The sequence below is a fragment of the Lithobates pipiens genome, unplaced genomic scaffold (genome assembly GCF_037356315.1).
Source record: "Lithobates pipiens isolate NorthernLeopardFrog02 unplaced genomic scaffold, aLitPip1_a1.2 Scaffold_22, whole genome shotgun sequence".
In the NCBI taxonomy this organism is placed as follows: domain Eukaryota; kingdom Metazoa; phylum Chordata; class Amphibia; order Anura; family Ranidae; genus Lithobates; species Lithobates pipiens.
The window spans coordinates 52,820,323-52,833,465 of record NW_027507784.1 but is presented as its reverse complement, the minus strand read 5'-3'; the positions used below and the strand labels follow the sequence as shown (position 1 = coordinate 52,833,465).

The following is a 13,143-nucleotide window of genomic DNA, read 5'->3' as shown; positions in this document are numbered from 1 at the left end:
TGATATGTCTCTTTTTTCCCAGTTTAGCATGTGAACCCGGGATCTACAACAACTCCTAACTAAAATAACTAGTATACACACAAATGCCTCATACAATAAAATTAATCTGTAAGCATGAAAGCATCTTTTACTTAATAAACGCCATTGTGATGCTTCTGTTAGTATAACACGTATGGAGAGAGATGAGCATTTCTTTGTCAGGTTCGGAGTTGGACCCCCCCCACCCGTAACTATAAGCCCAGTAACAGTTGATACCTGAGTTACCTTTGACCGCTGCTCTGGGTAGTTGGGGAAATATATTTTTCAATGATTCCCTTTATTGTATTTGTTTGGTCATAATTACATTGTAAATGTAAATAATGTGTAAAAAATTAAGAGAACTTCCCAACAATTCCTGGTATAACTCACTCCTGTTCTGGTGGTTGGCTGTAAGAGCACCCAACACTTTCATACGAGGTTGGAAGAGAGTGCTTAGCTCCAAGTGGGAAAGGGAAAGTAAGTATAAGGAATTGCAGTACCTGACAATTAAAAGAGAAGTTTGGAAATTGCAAAAAAGAACAAAAATCATACTCACCTAGATGGTTGCAGCATAAATCCAGGCTGAAGCTGTTTACCGTTGCCTCTAAGACCAAGAACTGAGTGATCAAACATCGTTGATCATTCAGCTATCAGTCCTCAGCCTGCAGAGAGCCAGTGACTGTCAATTACTGGCTCTCTGCTCTGCCCCACAGCTCTTACTGGAGCACTGGGCGGTATAGGGGTTGGAAGCAGCTGGCTTGGGCTCTCAGCAGCTCGCTGAGAGGCTGAACCAGACCTCTGGACAGGATCCCAGCCATATGCATGCCTGTGACCCATAGGAGAAGTATAGCCAAAAAATCTTTGGCCATACTTCCCCTTTAAGTAAACCTATTGCTTTTACCCGACATCCTCTCCGCGACACCATTCTACAGCACTTTGTGTAAGAGTAACCATTTACCAAGCACTGATGTGAGAGGCATGGGCGTCACATGTTTCTTTATACCCTGGATATGTCAACCCACTTCCACAGGCAAATAAAGCAGTAGGGGTGGACAGGAATGGGAGCAGGATTAAAATGATTATGCTGCTTTGCCTGGGTAATGCACAGCTTCATTTTAAATCTGTTTTGTAGAACCTCCTTAGTCTTTTCAGATGTTTTTTTTAAAAAGTCCACTTTAACATATTACTATTGTCTTCCTTCTAGGTTTTGTGGGGGTCTGATCCTGGATATCAAGAGGAAAGCTCCTTTTTTCTGGAGTGACTTCAGGGATGCATTTAGTTTGCAATGTTTAGCTTCATTCCTGTTCCTTTACTGTGCATGCATGTCACCTGTCATCACATTCGGAGGTCTTCTCGGAGAAGCAACTGAAGGCCGTATAGTAGGTGTTGTACATAATGATAATGTTGTTATGACATACAATAATACAACACAAGTTGAATGCGCTATGTTGAACATTGAACACATACTTTTATTTTGTCTAGAGTGCAATAGAGTCTCTATTTGGAGCCTCAATGACAGGGATAGCCTTTTCCTTGTTCGGGGGACAGCCTCTTACTATTCTGGGGAGTACGGGACCAGTGCTGGTGTTTGAGAAGATATTGTTTAAATTTTGCAAGTAAGTATAGAGTACATTGAATATTACGGTAGGATACATTTTATTGAACACGCCATGTTCTCTTATAAACTTGTTCAAATTTCTCTTTATATATACATAATATTGGTTTAATAACATTTTTACCTAAACACCTATATTGCCCCTTTTAGTATCTTTATGAAATGGTTAATGTATAATTGCACCAAAGTACTTATATTAAAGCTTCCCCTGCCAATCGTATTCTCACCTGTCCCCAATACAGTAAGCTTTCACCCATGGGGCCACAGGGCCAATTGTCTTATGAGCCCAGTCTTTGCATGTGTTGCTCACTCTCCATTCAGTTCTATGGGGAGTTTGTTCTGTACTGGATTTTACATATCAGAATTGGCCAGAATTACTACATAATTCCAGGATGAAAAATAAAGTGCTGGGAAAGCAGGTAATGCCCTGGGTGTGGGTGTGTATTTACAATGTACATTTTTTAAACCCCATTCACTTCCCGGCATTGCGCGAAAGCACAGTTTTTGGCACACTTTTTTTGCATGCTTTTTTGCTACACATAGGGCAGCCTATTTATTTAAATGGGGTGCCTTACACATGATAAATATGCCAAAGAAGCACTGCCACCATTTTGGGCATCAAGCTTTGCATGTTTTTTTTCACTGCGCATTTTGGCTCGTTTGTCACACAGGGAACAACACGACTGCTGGCCTGGGGTGACATTAGCACTGTGTGGCACTGGTAGCATGAAAAGTGTTTTTTGAGGAATGCTTAGATGTGAAAAGAACCAAAGAAAAACCTGACTGTAAGCCTGTCATGTAAATGCTTTTCTTTATACAGGGATTATGGACTGTCGTATCTCTCATTAAGGGCAAGCATAGGCCTGTGGACGGCCTTCAATTGCATTGTCCTGGTTGCCACCGATGCAAGTTCCCTGGTGTGTTACATTACACGGTTTACCGAGGAAGCATTTGCGGCACTCATCTGCATCATTTTCATTTACGAGGCCTTAGAGAAGCTGTTGCAACTAGGTGAGAAACATCCAATCAACATGAATAATAATTTGGAACTTCTAACACAGTATTCGTAAGTACAGTCTCCTTTTCCTATTAGTTATGAATTCCAGCAAGGGAGATAATTAGAAACCTGTAGAGTGAACTCTCACTAGTTTCCATATTTTCTTAGATTACTGATTAATTGAGTCCTAAAAGCTGGAGTTGTGAAAATCTTTTAGATTTTTTCATTGTTAAATTTAATTAATCACTAAAAATGTTGGTACAATTCCAACATTTCCATTATTGTAGAATGGGTCAAGTTTGATTTTTTTTCCAGTAGTACACCAGTATATCAAAAAATTAAGACGCAAGTCCCTTTAATCTCATGTATTACAGTAACTTTTGTTTCATACATTACCAACACACAGAAGCTTCTGCGTTCAGTGCCATACATTAAGAGTAGCACACAAATACAGTAGCAGGCAAAGCATTCGCACCACAGCATACGATAATGCTCGTGCTGCTCATTATTGTGTGCTGCATTAAAAAAAGAGTCATATTCATTTATTTTATGCCATTGACATGATTTGGAAGCTCATTCAAAATGAACTGCCTTAAAGTGTACTGAGGCAAAAAATAAAAGACACACTCTAATTTACATGCACATTTCCCGGTGCTGTATCCCTTTAAAGACGCTCTAAGTACAAAAAAAATATCTATTAATCTGTTGGAAATCTTAGTCTAGTTGTGGGCAGACAATACACAGCATTTTTGTGGACTGGGTCTTGTCAGAACTGCCCAAACTACTCATACTCACCTACTTTCCTATCTCTACAACATAGGCGAACCATTCTGTGGTCCTAAGATAAGGACAGAGAAGTTATTTGTTAGGATTTACATACATTTTAATGCACTTGCATTACATGTTAATAAGTGTGCGGTAAGGTACCTCAACAGCAGCAAAGATCTCAAGGGGGGCCTACAAATATCTCAAAGGGGACCTTGAGATAAACATCTCAAGGGGGCCAAAATGTAATGCATTTTACGACACTTCCTGACTTTCTGGTATATTTATTTGTGTTTAAGAGATGTCTGTGCAGATAGATAGATAGATAGATAGATTAGATAGATAGATAGATAGATAGAATGGCTATTACAAGATTTATATCAATCAATTACTGCCTGAAAAATAATTTACTGTAGATAGAAAACAATTATAATAGTTTCTTGTTAATGCAGAGAAATACATTTTATGTGGTTTAACTGATTTTGATAAACACTAAAAAAATTCAGAAACAATTTGTGACCATTGATTTTCCATTGGTCAACAAACACATGCAAGTTTTTTAACTGAGCTTCAGTAGTCTAAAATGATAGTGTATATTCTATGTTGTAATTTCACTATTAATGTTTATGCAGTACCTGGGTTGATTAAAGTATACACGTGAGCAGGACAGAATTTGGAAATTGGTGGTTTCACCTTATCTATTTGTCCTGTTTACTGTTATCAGAGTGAAACTGAAAGAAAATTAAAATTTTTGTATTATCACTAGAGCAGGGGAAATCTTCCAATGGGGGACACTAGTTCTGGTGACAACCAGGAATCGTCTCACTGTTGAGGAATTTCTCTTAATTTTCTGTTTTAGCTACGGGGCAGGAAGTGAAGGGAAAGGGGAAGGGAAATATCCCCATTGGGGTGGCAATAAATAAATAAATTATAGGTTTTATAACCTCCCCTTGAAAATGAAAAAAAAAAGTTTTGCCTTTAATTCTTTTTAAGTTTAATTCCATGAATTCCACTTCATGGTACAATGAGGCAATAAAAGTAGAATTATACTTAAATGAAAGCGGAATTAAGCTTTAAAAAAACAAATAAAAATAGGCCCCATGGAGTTGTTAGCCATAATGTGCAAATTTTTCCTGCATATTAACACATTATGGCAGACTTATCTGTCAGACATTGCCCTCCAACGCTGCCACTGGTCACAGGCAATTCCATCTTCTCTTGGTCTGCCTTCGGCTACTTGATTGGTGCCATCACTCCTGCGCATGGGTGAGCGCAGCTCAGTGTACCGCCAGGGAGAAGGTCTTGTGACAGAAGGGACCAACTTTCCCCATCTTCTCCTTCATGCTATTGCAGTTCTAATCTTGTGGTGAGAGAACATGGGGTAGGGCTTTAAAGAGACTCTGTTACTTTTCCCATGCACGTCAAAATATTTAGTACATCTAGAGACATAGACTACTAAAGTTAATAAAAAAATTGCAACAATAAGGGAAAACACTAGATATACCTTGAGGTAGAAACAAAGCTGCATGGGAGTGGGCCAAAGGTGAGTATCAGAGGGTAGGATTTTTTTTTTTTTTAAAGAACCTGTCACTTTGTCATTAATGCCCAAAGGGATAGGGCATCTTTGAGGCAGATTTCTACTATGCTCAGTTTAGATTGCCAAGGAGTGTCAAAACCTGGTACCTCAGTTTTATATGTCTGTTTGTTGGCAGACTTGTATTACAAGCTTCATATATTCTCAGTGATAATTAGAAATTTTATATGTGAAAGAGTTACATTTTGCTGTGGCCTAGTAAGATGGGTAGATACTTAAAGTATAACTGAAGGCAAAACTTTTTTTTCAGTTTTGGGTAAAGTGGAGAGGTAATAGAACACCTCTCAGGTTTTATTGCTGTCTGTGCAGGAGATTCAGATGTGCGGTCTTAACCAATTGAAGACTGGGCCTTTTTCTGACATTTATTGCTTACAGGTTAAAATCAGTATTTTTTTTATAGAAAATTACTTAGAACAACCAAACTTTTTTTTTTTGCCAGAGACCCTAGAGAATAAAATGGCGGTTGTTGCAATATTTTATGTCACACTCTGTGCAGCGGTCTTTCAAATAAAAAAATTTTTTTGGAACAAAATACACTTTAATGAATGAAAAAAAAATGAAATGGTAAAGTTAGCAACAATTTTTTTTCTATAATGTGAAAGATTATGTTATGCTGAGTAAATAGATACTTAACATGTCATACTTTAAAATTGCGCGTGATCGTGGAATGGCGACAAACTACAGTACTTAAAAATCTGCATAGGTGACGCTTTAAACATTTTTACATGTTAATTGTTTAGAGTTACAGGGGAGGTCTTGAGTTAGAAGTGTTGCTCTTGCTCTAATGAATCTTGTGATACCTCACATGTGTGGTTTGAACACCGTTTACATTTGTGGGTGTGACTTGTGTATGCGTTAACTTTAGCGCATGAGCAGAACGGGATAGGGCGCTTAATTTTTTTTCTTATTTTTTATTTTATTTTTTTTCACTGTCCCTTTAATTTATTTATTTCTGATCACTTTAATTGCTGTCAGAAGGAATATAAACATCCCTTGTGACAGTAATAGGCAGTGACAGGTACTCTTTATGGAGAATTCTGGAGTCTATAAGACCCCAAACCTTTTCTCTGCTCTTGAAAGCATTCAAAACACAAAGATCGTCATTTTTGAATACATTCAAATTTTTAAAACTGTAACCTTTCAGATGTTATGACACTGCTTCCAGGTTACTACATTCGAGCCCCGATCAAAGCTGATTTTGGCTTTGTTCGGGTCTCGGCCAGCTGGCGGACATGCCGGCTGGTCGCTTGGGTGCCCATGATGGAGCAGCGGAAGGTGGCGGGAGGGGGGTTGTCCCCTCATGCGGTTTGTAATAACAGCTGAGTGGCTACTTAGCCGCATTGTTTGTCATTACAAGAAAGCTGACCGTTGGTTCTAAAAAACGTTACTGAGGTGATACCTGCAGGTGCAGGCATCACCCTGGTACAACCACTTGCGTCAAAATCACGTACAGGTATGTGATTTTGCGGCAAGTGTGAGGAATAGAGGAGACTCACCCTTTCTATTTGTCCTGTTTACCATTATCATTGAAAGTAAAAGAAAATCCCAAATTTTGAGTTGTCCCCAGAAAAGTAATAGAAGAAACATCTTCCAATAGGGACAATAGTTCTGGTTACCATTGGGGGGAGGGGGGGCAAGGAATTCCCTTAAATTTCAGCGATTTTCTCTTACTTCCTGTTTGACTATGGGACAGGAAGGGAAATCTCCACTATGGGACACAGATGGCGAAAATAAATCTGACAGGGGTTATAACCCTCCCTTACTATATCCACATTTTTGAAAAAAAACTTTTTGTCTATAGTTCTACTTTAATCTGCCAAAGAGAAATCTAACTTTGAAGATCCCCAGAGTTATAAGAAACTGTTGAGTGATTCAACTTAATTGTGATCACCCAACATTAAACCACCACTGTAATGTTTAGGATTTCCAGATTAAAGATAAGATGACCATAAGCATCAGAAAGAATTAACTGGTCCACACATTGGCTGTTATGACATAAAAAAATAAACTGTATTCAGCACACATATTTAATTATACATTATAATAATAGTATGAGGAAGTTGATGTTTTACTGTTGTTGCTTAATTGATACTATCTCCCAAAGATCTTGTCTTGTTCTTGTGTCATTTAGGTGCAGCTGTATCGAGCCCAGTAACCCGAGCAATGGTACCTTAAAATATTGGGAGAAACATAATATTACAGCATCAGAGATACCGTGGAATAACCTGACTGTCTCTGTAAGTGGGCATTTTTTTTTTTAGAAATGTCTTGATATAAAGACTTTGGGGTTGATTTACTAAAATTGGAGACTGCAAAGTTTGGTGCAGCTTTGCATAGAAACCAATCAGCTTCCATTTTTTTTATATCAAAGCTTAATTGAACAAACTGAAGTTATCAGCTGGTTGGCTACCATGCACAGCTGCACCTGATTTTGCACTCTCCAGTTTTGGTAAAACAACACCATTATACTAGACCATGTCAGATTATTTTTGTGTAAATAGAACCCAGTTTTGTTCTTGTAATATAACTTGAAAATGGAAATCTGAGTGGTCTCTAGGGTTAGTGTGCAGAATTTGAAGGTACTTTATGGAAACGTATAGACATTATGGGTGCATCTGTAATCCACAGTAAAAGTTGATGCTAAGAGCAAATTGTTGTTTTAACAAGTTAACCTCCCTGGTGGTATGATTGTGTCAGATTTTTGCGTCTTAAAGTGGTACAATTATTTTGCATAGAAATTTGGCGTTTTATATTGTAGGTCTGTAATTCTTAGCAATAACAAACTTAAATCTGTCCAAACAAGAGTCTAGTAGATATCCCGGGTATGATAAAGTTTGAAAAACAAAATCATAAATTATAATATAATTAATATAAATAATAATAAAAAATAATAATAAAATAATAATAAAATTAATTTCCCCACGATTCACTAACGCACAAATCTGCAAGTGTTCTAATTTACTTTCGCTGTTTTCTAGCTGCTCTAAAACCACTTTTGACGTAAAGGGATACTTTTTGGTCGCTACGGACAATCTCCAGTTTCCAGGCAGAAAAAACAGTATATATAATAGAAAACTGCCTGCAAGGCACTGGACAAAGCACTGGGGACAAAAGGGATGTGAAATAATTTCATACAGTAATGTAATCTGTAAGATTACAGTGTACTGTATGTATTATGATTTTTCAATTTTTTGAATTTGCCGCCAGTCTCCGCCCCCATGCATTGCGACGATCGCAGGGAATGGAGCCCGGCACACAGAGGCATCGGGCTGAGGACAGAACCCATGGACACAGCGGGGGGACATCGCAGGATCCTGGGGACAATGTAAGTAACCTGCACCAGGATCCTGCAATGCAATCCCGAGTGTGGCTCGGGGTTATCGCTAATGGTACTGAAATTTAACCCCGAGCCACACTCGGGAAAACCGCCAGGGAGGTTAAAGTGGGATGTCAGACTGATTTGCTTGTTATGGATATTATGGGGAGAAGTTACATTTAAATGAATTTCAGGGATGTCATTAGAAATGTGCATGACGAAAAAATTTGTTTTGTTTTGATTCATTAATCTAGTTATTTTGTTTAGTTCAATTTGGTTGATTCATTCAATTCATATTCAATTCGTATTCAGAATTCGTAGTCAGAATTTTCAAATTTTCTTTGAATTTACCGATTTTTTTGTTTCGAAACGTTCAAATCGATACATTGTCTAATCTGTTGAAACGAAAATGTTATATTGTTTTTGATTTGGATACAGAAAAGTGAACAAACAAAAGAAAGATCTTCCTCAAATGATTACAATGACTCTTTAATAACCTTTGGCTTAACAAAAACAGCATTATTTCGAAATGGTACTTTAACCACTTCCCGACCAGCGCACGACGATGTACGTCGACAGAATGTCACGGGCAGGCATATTGGCGTACAGGTACGTCCAATATTCAATGCCACCCTGCCATCAGGAGCGCGCCGCCGGCGGTGCGCTCCCACGCTGCTCGGGACCCCCGTGAGTCCGGTCGTGGGACCCGTGGACTCGATCACCACGGGCATCCCCGCGATCGTCTCACGGAGTGGCCGAATGGAGGAAATGCCATGTAAACAGCATTTCTCCATTCTGCCCAGCAACTAGTGACTCTGATCTCTGCTCCATGTGATTGGAGCAGAGATCAGTGTTCACTAAATGAAAGCCCAACCCCCCCACAGTTAGTAACACACCCCTAAGAACACTTAACCCCTACACTGCCCCCCCGGTTAACCCTTCACTGCCAGTGTCATTTACACAGGAATCACTGCATTTATATAGCAGTGATTACTGTATAAATGACAATGGTCCCAAAAATGTGTCAAAAATGTCTGATGGGTCCCCCACAATGTCGCAGTCACAATAAAAATCGCTGATCGCCGCCATTACTAGTAAAAAAATAAAAAATAATTAATAAAAATGCTATAAAACTATCCCTATTTTGTAAACGCTATAACTTTTGCGCAAACCAATCAATAATCGCTTATTGCGATTTTTTTTACCAAAAATATGTAGAAGAATACGTATCGGCCTAAACTGAGGGAAACATTTTTTTTTTATATATTTTTGGGGGATATTTATTATAACAAAAAGTAAAAAATAATGCGTTTTTTTCAAAATTGTCGCTCTATTTTTGTTTATAGCGCAAAAAATAAAAACCGCAGGGGTGATCAAATACCACCAAAAGAAAGCTCTATTTGTGGGAAAAAAAGGACGTCAATTTTGTTTGAGAGCCACGTCGCGCGACCGCACAATTGTCAGTTAAAGCGACGCAGTGCCGAATCGCAAAAAGTGGTCTGGTCTTTGACCAGCAAAATGGTCCGGTCTGCAAGTGGTTAAAGAGGAAGTAAACCCTGATGAGTTTACTTCCTCTTTCATTCCCTGCAAAGGTAAAGCATAATGGACTACTATGCATTGCATAGTAGCCCATTATGTGTCACTTACCTGACACAGGAGCCAGCGAAGTCACCGCTGTCCCCTGTAGTCCGGCACATCCATCTTCTCGGTGGGTCTTGCCACTCCGCTGCTGTCATTCGGCGAAGCCGCGATGACGTCACTCCCGTGCATGCTTATGGGAGCCGCCACGCGTGGCATATCGCCATTGATGGGTGCCGCACTCAGTGCGCCTGCACGCCACTGTCTACGGCGCATGCGCCGTAGACAGTGGTGCCTGTCTTTCGGCAAATATCTCCTTGGATCTAGGCTTACCTGTAGGTCAAAGTGTGTTGTAAGGGTTTACAACCACTTTAACTTCCCTGGTGGTATGATTATTTCAGATTTTAGGTGCTGAAAGTGGTACAATTATTTTGCATGAAAATTTGGTGTTTTATATTGTAGGCCTGTAATTCTTAGGAATAACTCCCTTCCAAACCAGAGTCTAGTAGACATCCCGGATGTGATAAAGTTTGAAAAATGAAATTATAAATTATAATATAATAAATAACTATAAATAATTATACCAAATAATAATCTAACAATAATAAAAAATATTCAATAATGTAATCAAATCAAAAACACAGAAATTTGCTCAGTTGCAGAATTGTCGCTGTCATTACTTTTCAGTATTTGATGACGGATTTCCCCACAAATCATTATCGCTCAATTCTGCGAGTGATTCTAATTTATTATCGCTGTTTTCTAGCTGGTCTAAAACCATTTTTGATGTAAAGGGACAGTTTTGGTTGCTATGGAGAATCTCCAGTTTTCAGGCATAAAGACCAGTTTTTATAATATAAAACTGCATGCAGGGCACTGGAAAAACCACTAGGGACAAAGGGGATGTGAAATAATTACATACAGCAATGTAATCTGTAAGATTACATTATACTGTATGTAATGTGTGTGTTTTACTTTTTGAATTTGTCGCCGTTCTCCATCCCCATGCGTCGCAACGCTTGCAGGGAACGGAGCCCGGCGATGTGATAGATCGAGCAGAGGACGGCTCGCTCGTACAGCGGGGGGACATCGTCGGATCCAGGGGACAGGGTAAGTAAGCTCTTCTTGGATCCAGCGATGCGGTCCCGAGTCTGGCTCGGGGTTACCGCTAATGGTACTAAATTTTTACCCTGAGCCAGACTCAGGAATACCGCCAGGGGGGTTAATAACACACACAGTCTTACATTTCAGCATTATGTGTAGTTAGAATTCGACTGGAGTTCAATGTAAAATTCTATTTGAATTTCAGTTCGAATTTCCGTCATTCATTATGTTATTCAGAGAATTCAGTAAAATTTGTTTATATTGTAATTTGGGTATTCGGATATAATGCGAATCTCCGAATAACAAAAAATTTGTCCGAATATGTCTAGATGTCTGTGCAGCAGAAGAAAAACCAAATCTCCTGTGCTCGAGAGGAAAGTGTGGCTGCATACAGTCACCAATTTTTAACTGGTTTTGACTTCCGCATAAGCTGTGCAGCCACTCATATCAGGCCGGGGAAACCCAATGTGAGATTCTTAATGATAAAGAACAGAGGGCGCACCAGCCTAGTGCATTTACCTTTGCAACAATGTATTTGTTAAAATAAATATGGGTATATGCTCACAAACAATGGCATGAATCAATCGTAATACAGTAAAAGAAGTGAAGAGGAAGCAAAGCCCCTGCCTCTACCAGGGTGGCTGCCTCTACAAAGGTACACAGTGCAGAACAATGCTTGGCAGCGCAGTAATGGGGAAAGGATCAGCTGACTGGAGACCATAGACAACAATGGTGGCTAGTCCCTTTCTCTCTGCTTGCCTTTTTTTGGGCACTGCTTTCATAGTTCTGGTCCGCTGTTACTACATTCATGCATGATTTCAAATCGTTTACCAACCAGATGCAGTCATTTTGCCTATATGACTAATGGTTCTGTAGCTGGCCTTCAACTTTGAAATCTAATAGTAGAATCTGCATATAGGTATTTGGACATGTTCCTGTATTCCTTTCAATAACCCCCAAAACTGCTTGCAAGTTTCCTGCTAACCCTGCATCTCCTGCAGGGGTAGGGGGTGGGTGTTGTCAGACCAGGTCTTTTACTGAGCACTGGGTCCAGCGCTGCTGTAACAGGAAGTTGGTAGTACAATACCTGCCTGACTTTAACCACTTCAGCCCCGGAAGGATTTACCCCCTTCCCGACCAGAGCACTTTTTTGCGATACGGCACTGCGTCACTTTAACTGACAATTGCGCGGTCGTGCGATGTTTCACCCAAACAGAATTAATGTCCTTTTTTTTCCACAAATAGAGCATTCCTTTGGTGGTATTTAATCACCTCTGCGGTTTTTATTTTTTGCGCTATAAACAAAAAAAAGTGACAATTTTGAAAATAAAGCAATATTTTTTACTTTTTTGTTATAATAAATATTCCCAAAAATATATTTAAAAAATTTCTTTGTGAGTTTAGGCCGATATGTATTCTTCTACATATTCTTGGTAAAAATAATCACAATAAGCGTATTGATTGGTTTGTGCAAAAGTTATCGCGTCTACATAATAGGGAATAGATTTACGGCATTTTTATTATAAATTTTTTTTAAAATTAGTAATGGCAGCGATCTGTGATTTTTATCGTGATTGCGACATTATGGAGGACACATCGGACATTATTTTGGGACCATTGTCATTTATTCAGCAATCAGTGCTATAAAAATGCACTGATTACAGTGTAAATGACGCTGGCAGTGAAGGGGTTAAACTCTAGGGGGTGATCAAGGGGTTAAATGTGTCCTAGGGAGTGATTCTAACTGTGGGGGGATGGGCTACCATTGACATAACAGCGATCACTGCTCCTGATGACAGAGAGCAGTATATCCCTGTCAAGCCACTAGGCAGAACAGGGAAATGCCTTGTTTACATGTTTACACTTTGTTGACACGATCGCGAGCTCCCGGCAGACATCGAGTCAGCGGGACCCACAGGCAGGGTCACAGAGCTCATGGTGGGCATGGGCACGTACCGGCTGTTGCGCGCACGCCCACAATACCGTGATTGTAAGGGGATGTACCTGTACGGGCATTTGCCCAGCCGTGCCATTGTGCCGACGTATATCATCGTGCACTGGTCAGCATGTGGTTAAATATTTCTGTGACTTCAGTTGGACTTTAAATCAGAACAATGCAGTATAGCCAACAAGCCACGAGAGTGACTTGCTTTGTC

At 39.5% G+C, this 13,143-nt stretch overlaps 1 protein-coding gene across 5 annotated transcripts in view; it reads left to right on the top strand.

Annotated features, from left to right (window-relative positions):
* SLC4A10 (solute carrier family 4 member 10) overlaps positions 1 to 13,143 on the top strand; it is a 381,585-nt gene that overhangs the window by 297,599 nt on the left and 70,843 nt on the right. For all 5 annotated transcript variants that reach the window (XM_077447585.1, XM_077447587.1, XM_077447583.1 and 2 more), the window contains exons 12-15: positions 1,223 to 1,397; positions 1,501 to 1,634; positions 2,454 to 2,699; positions 7,121 to 7,226. In XM_077447585.1, coding sequence (XP_077303711.1) covers positions 1,223 to 1,397; positions 1,501 to 1,634; positions 2,454 to 2,699; positions 7,121 to 7,226 — 661 coding nt within the window. The remainder of the gene's footprint in view (positions 1 to 1,222; positions 1,398 to 1,500; positions 1,635 to 2,453; positions 2,700 to 7,120; positions 7,227 to 13,143) is intronic.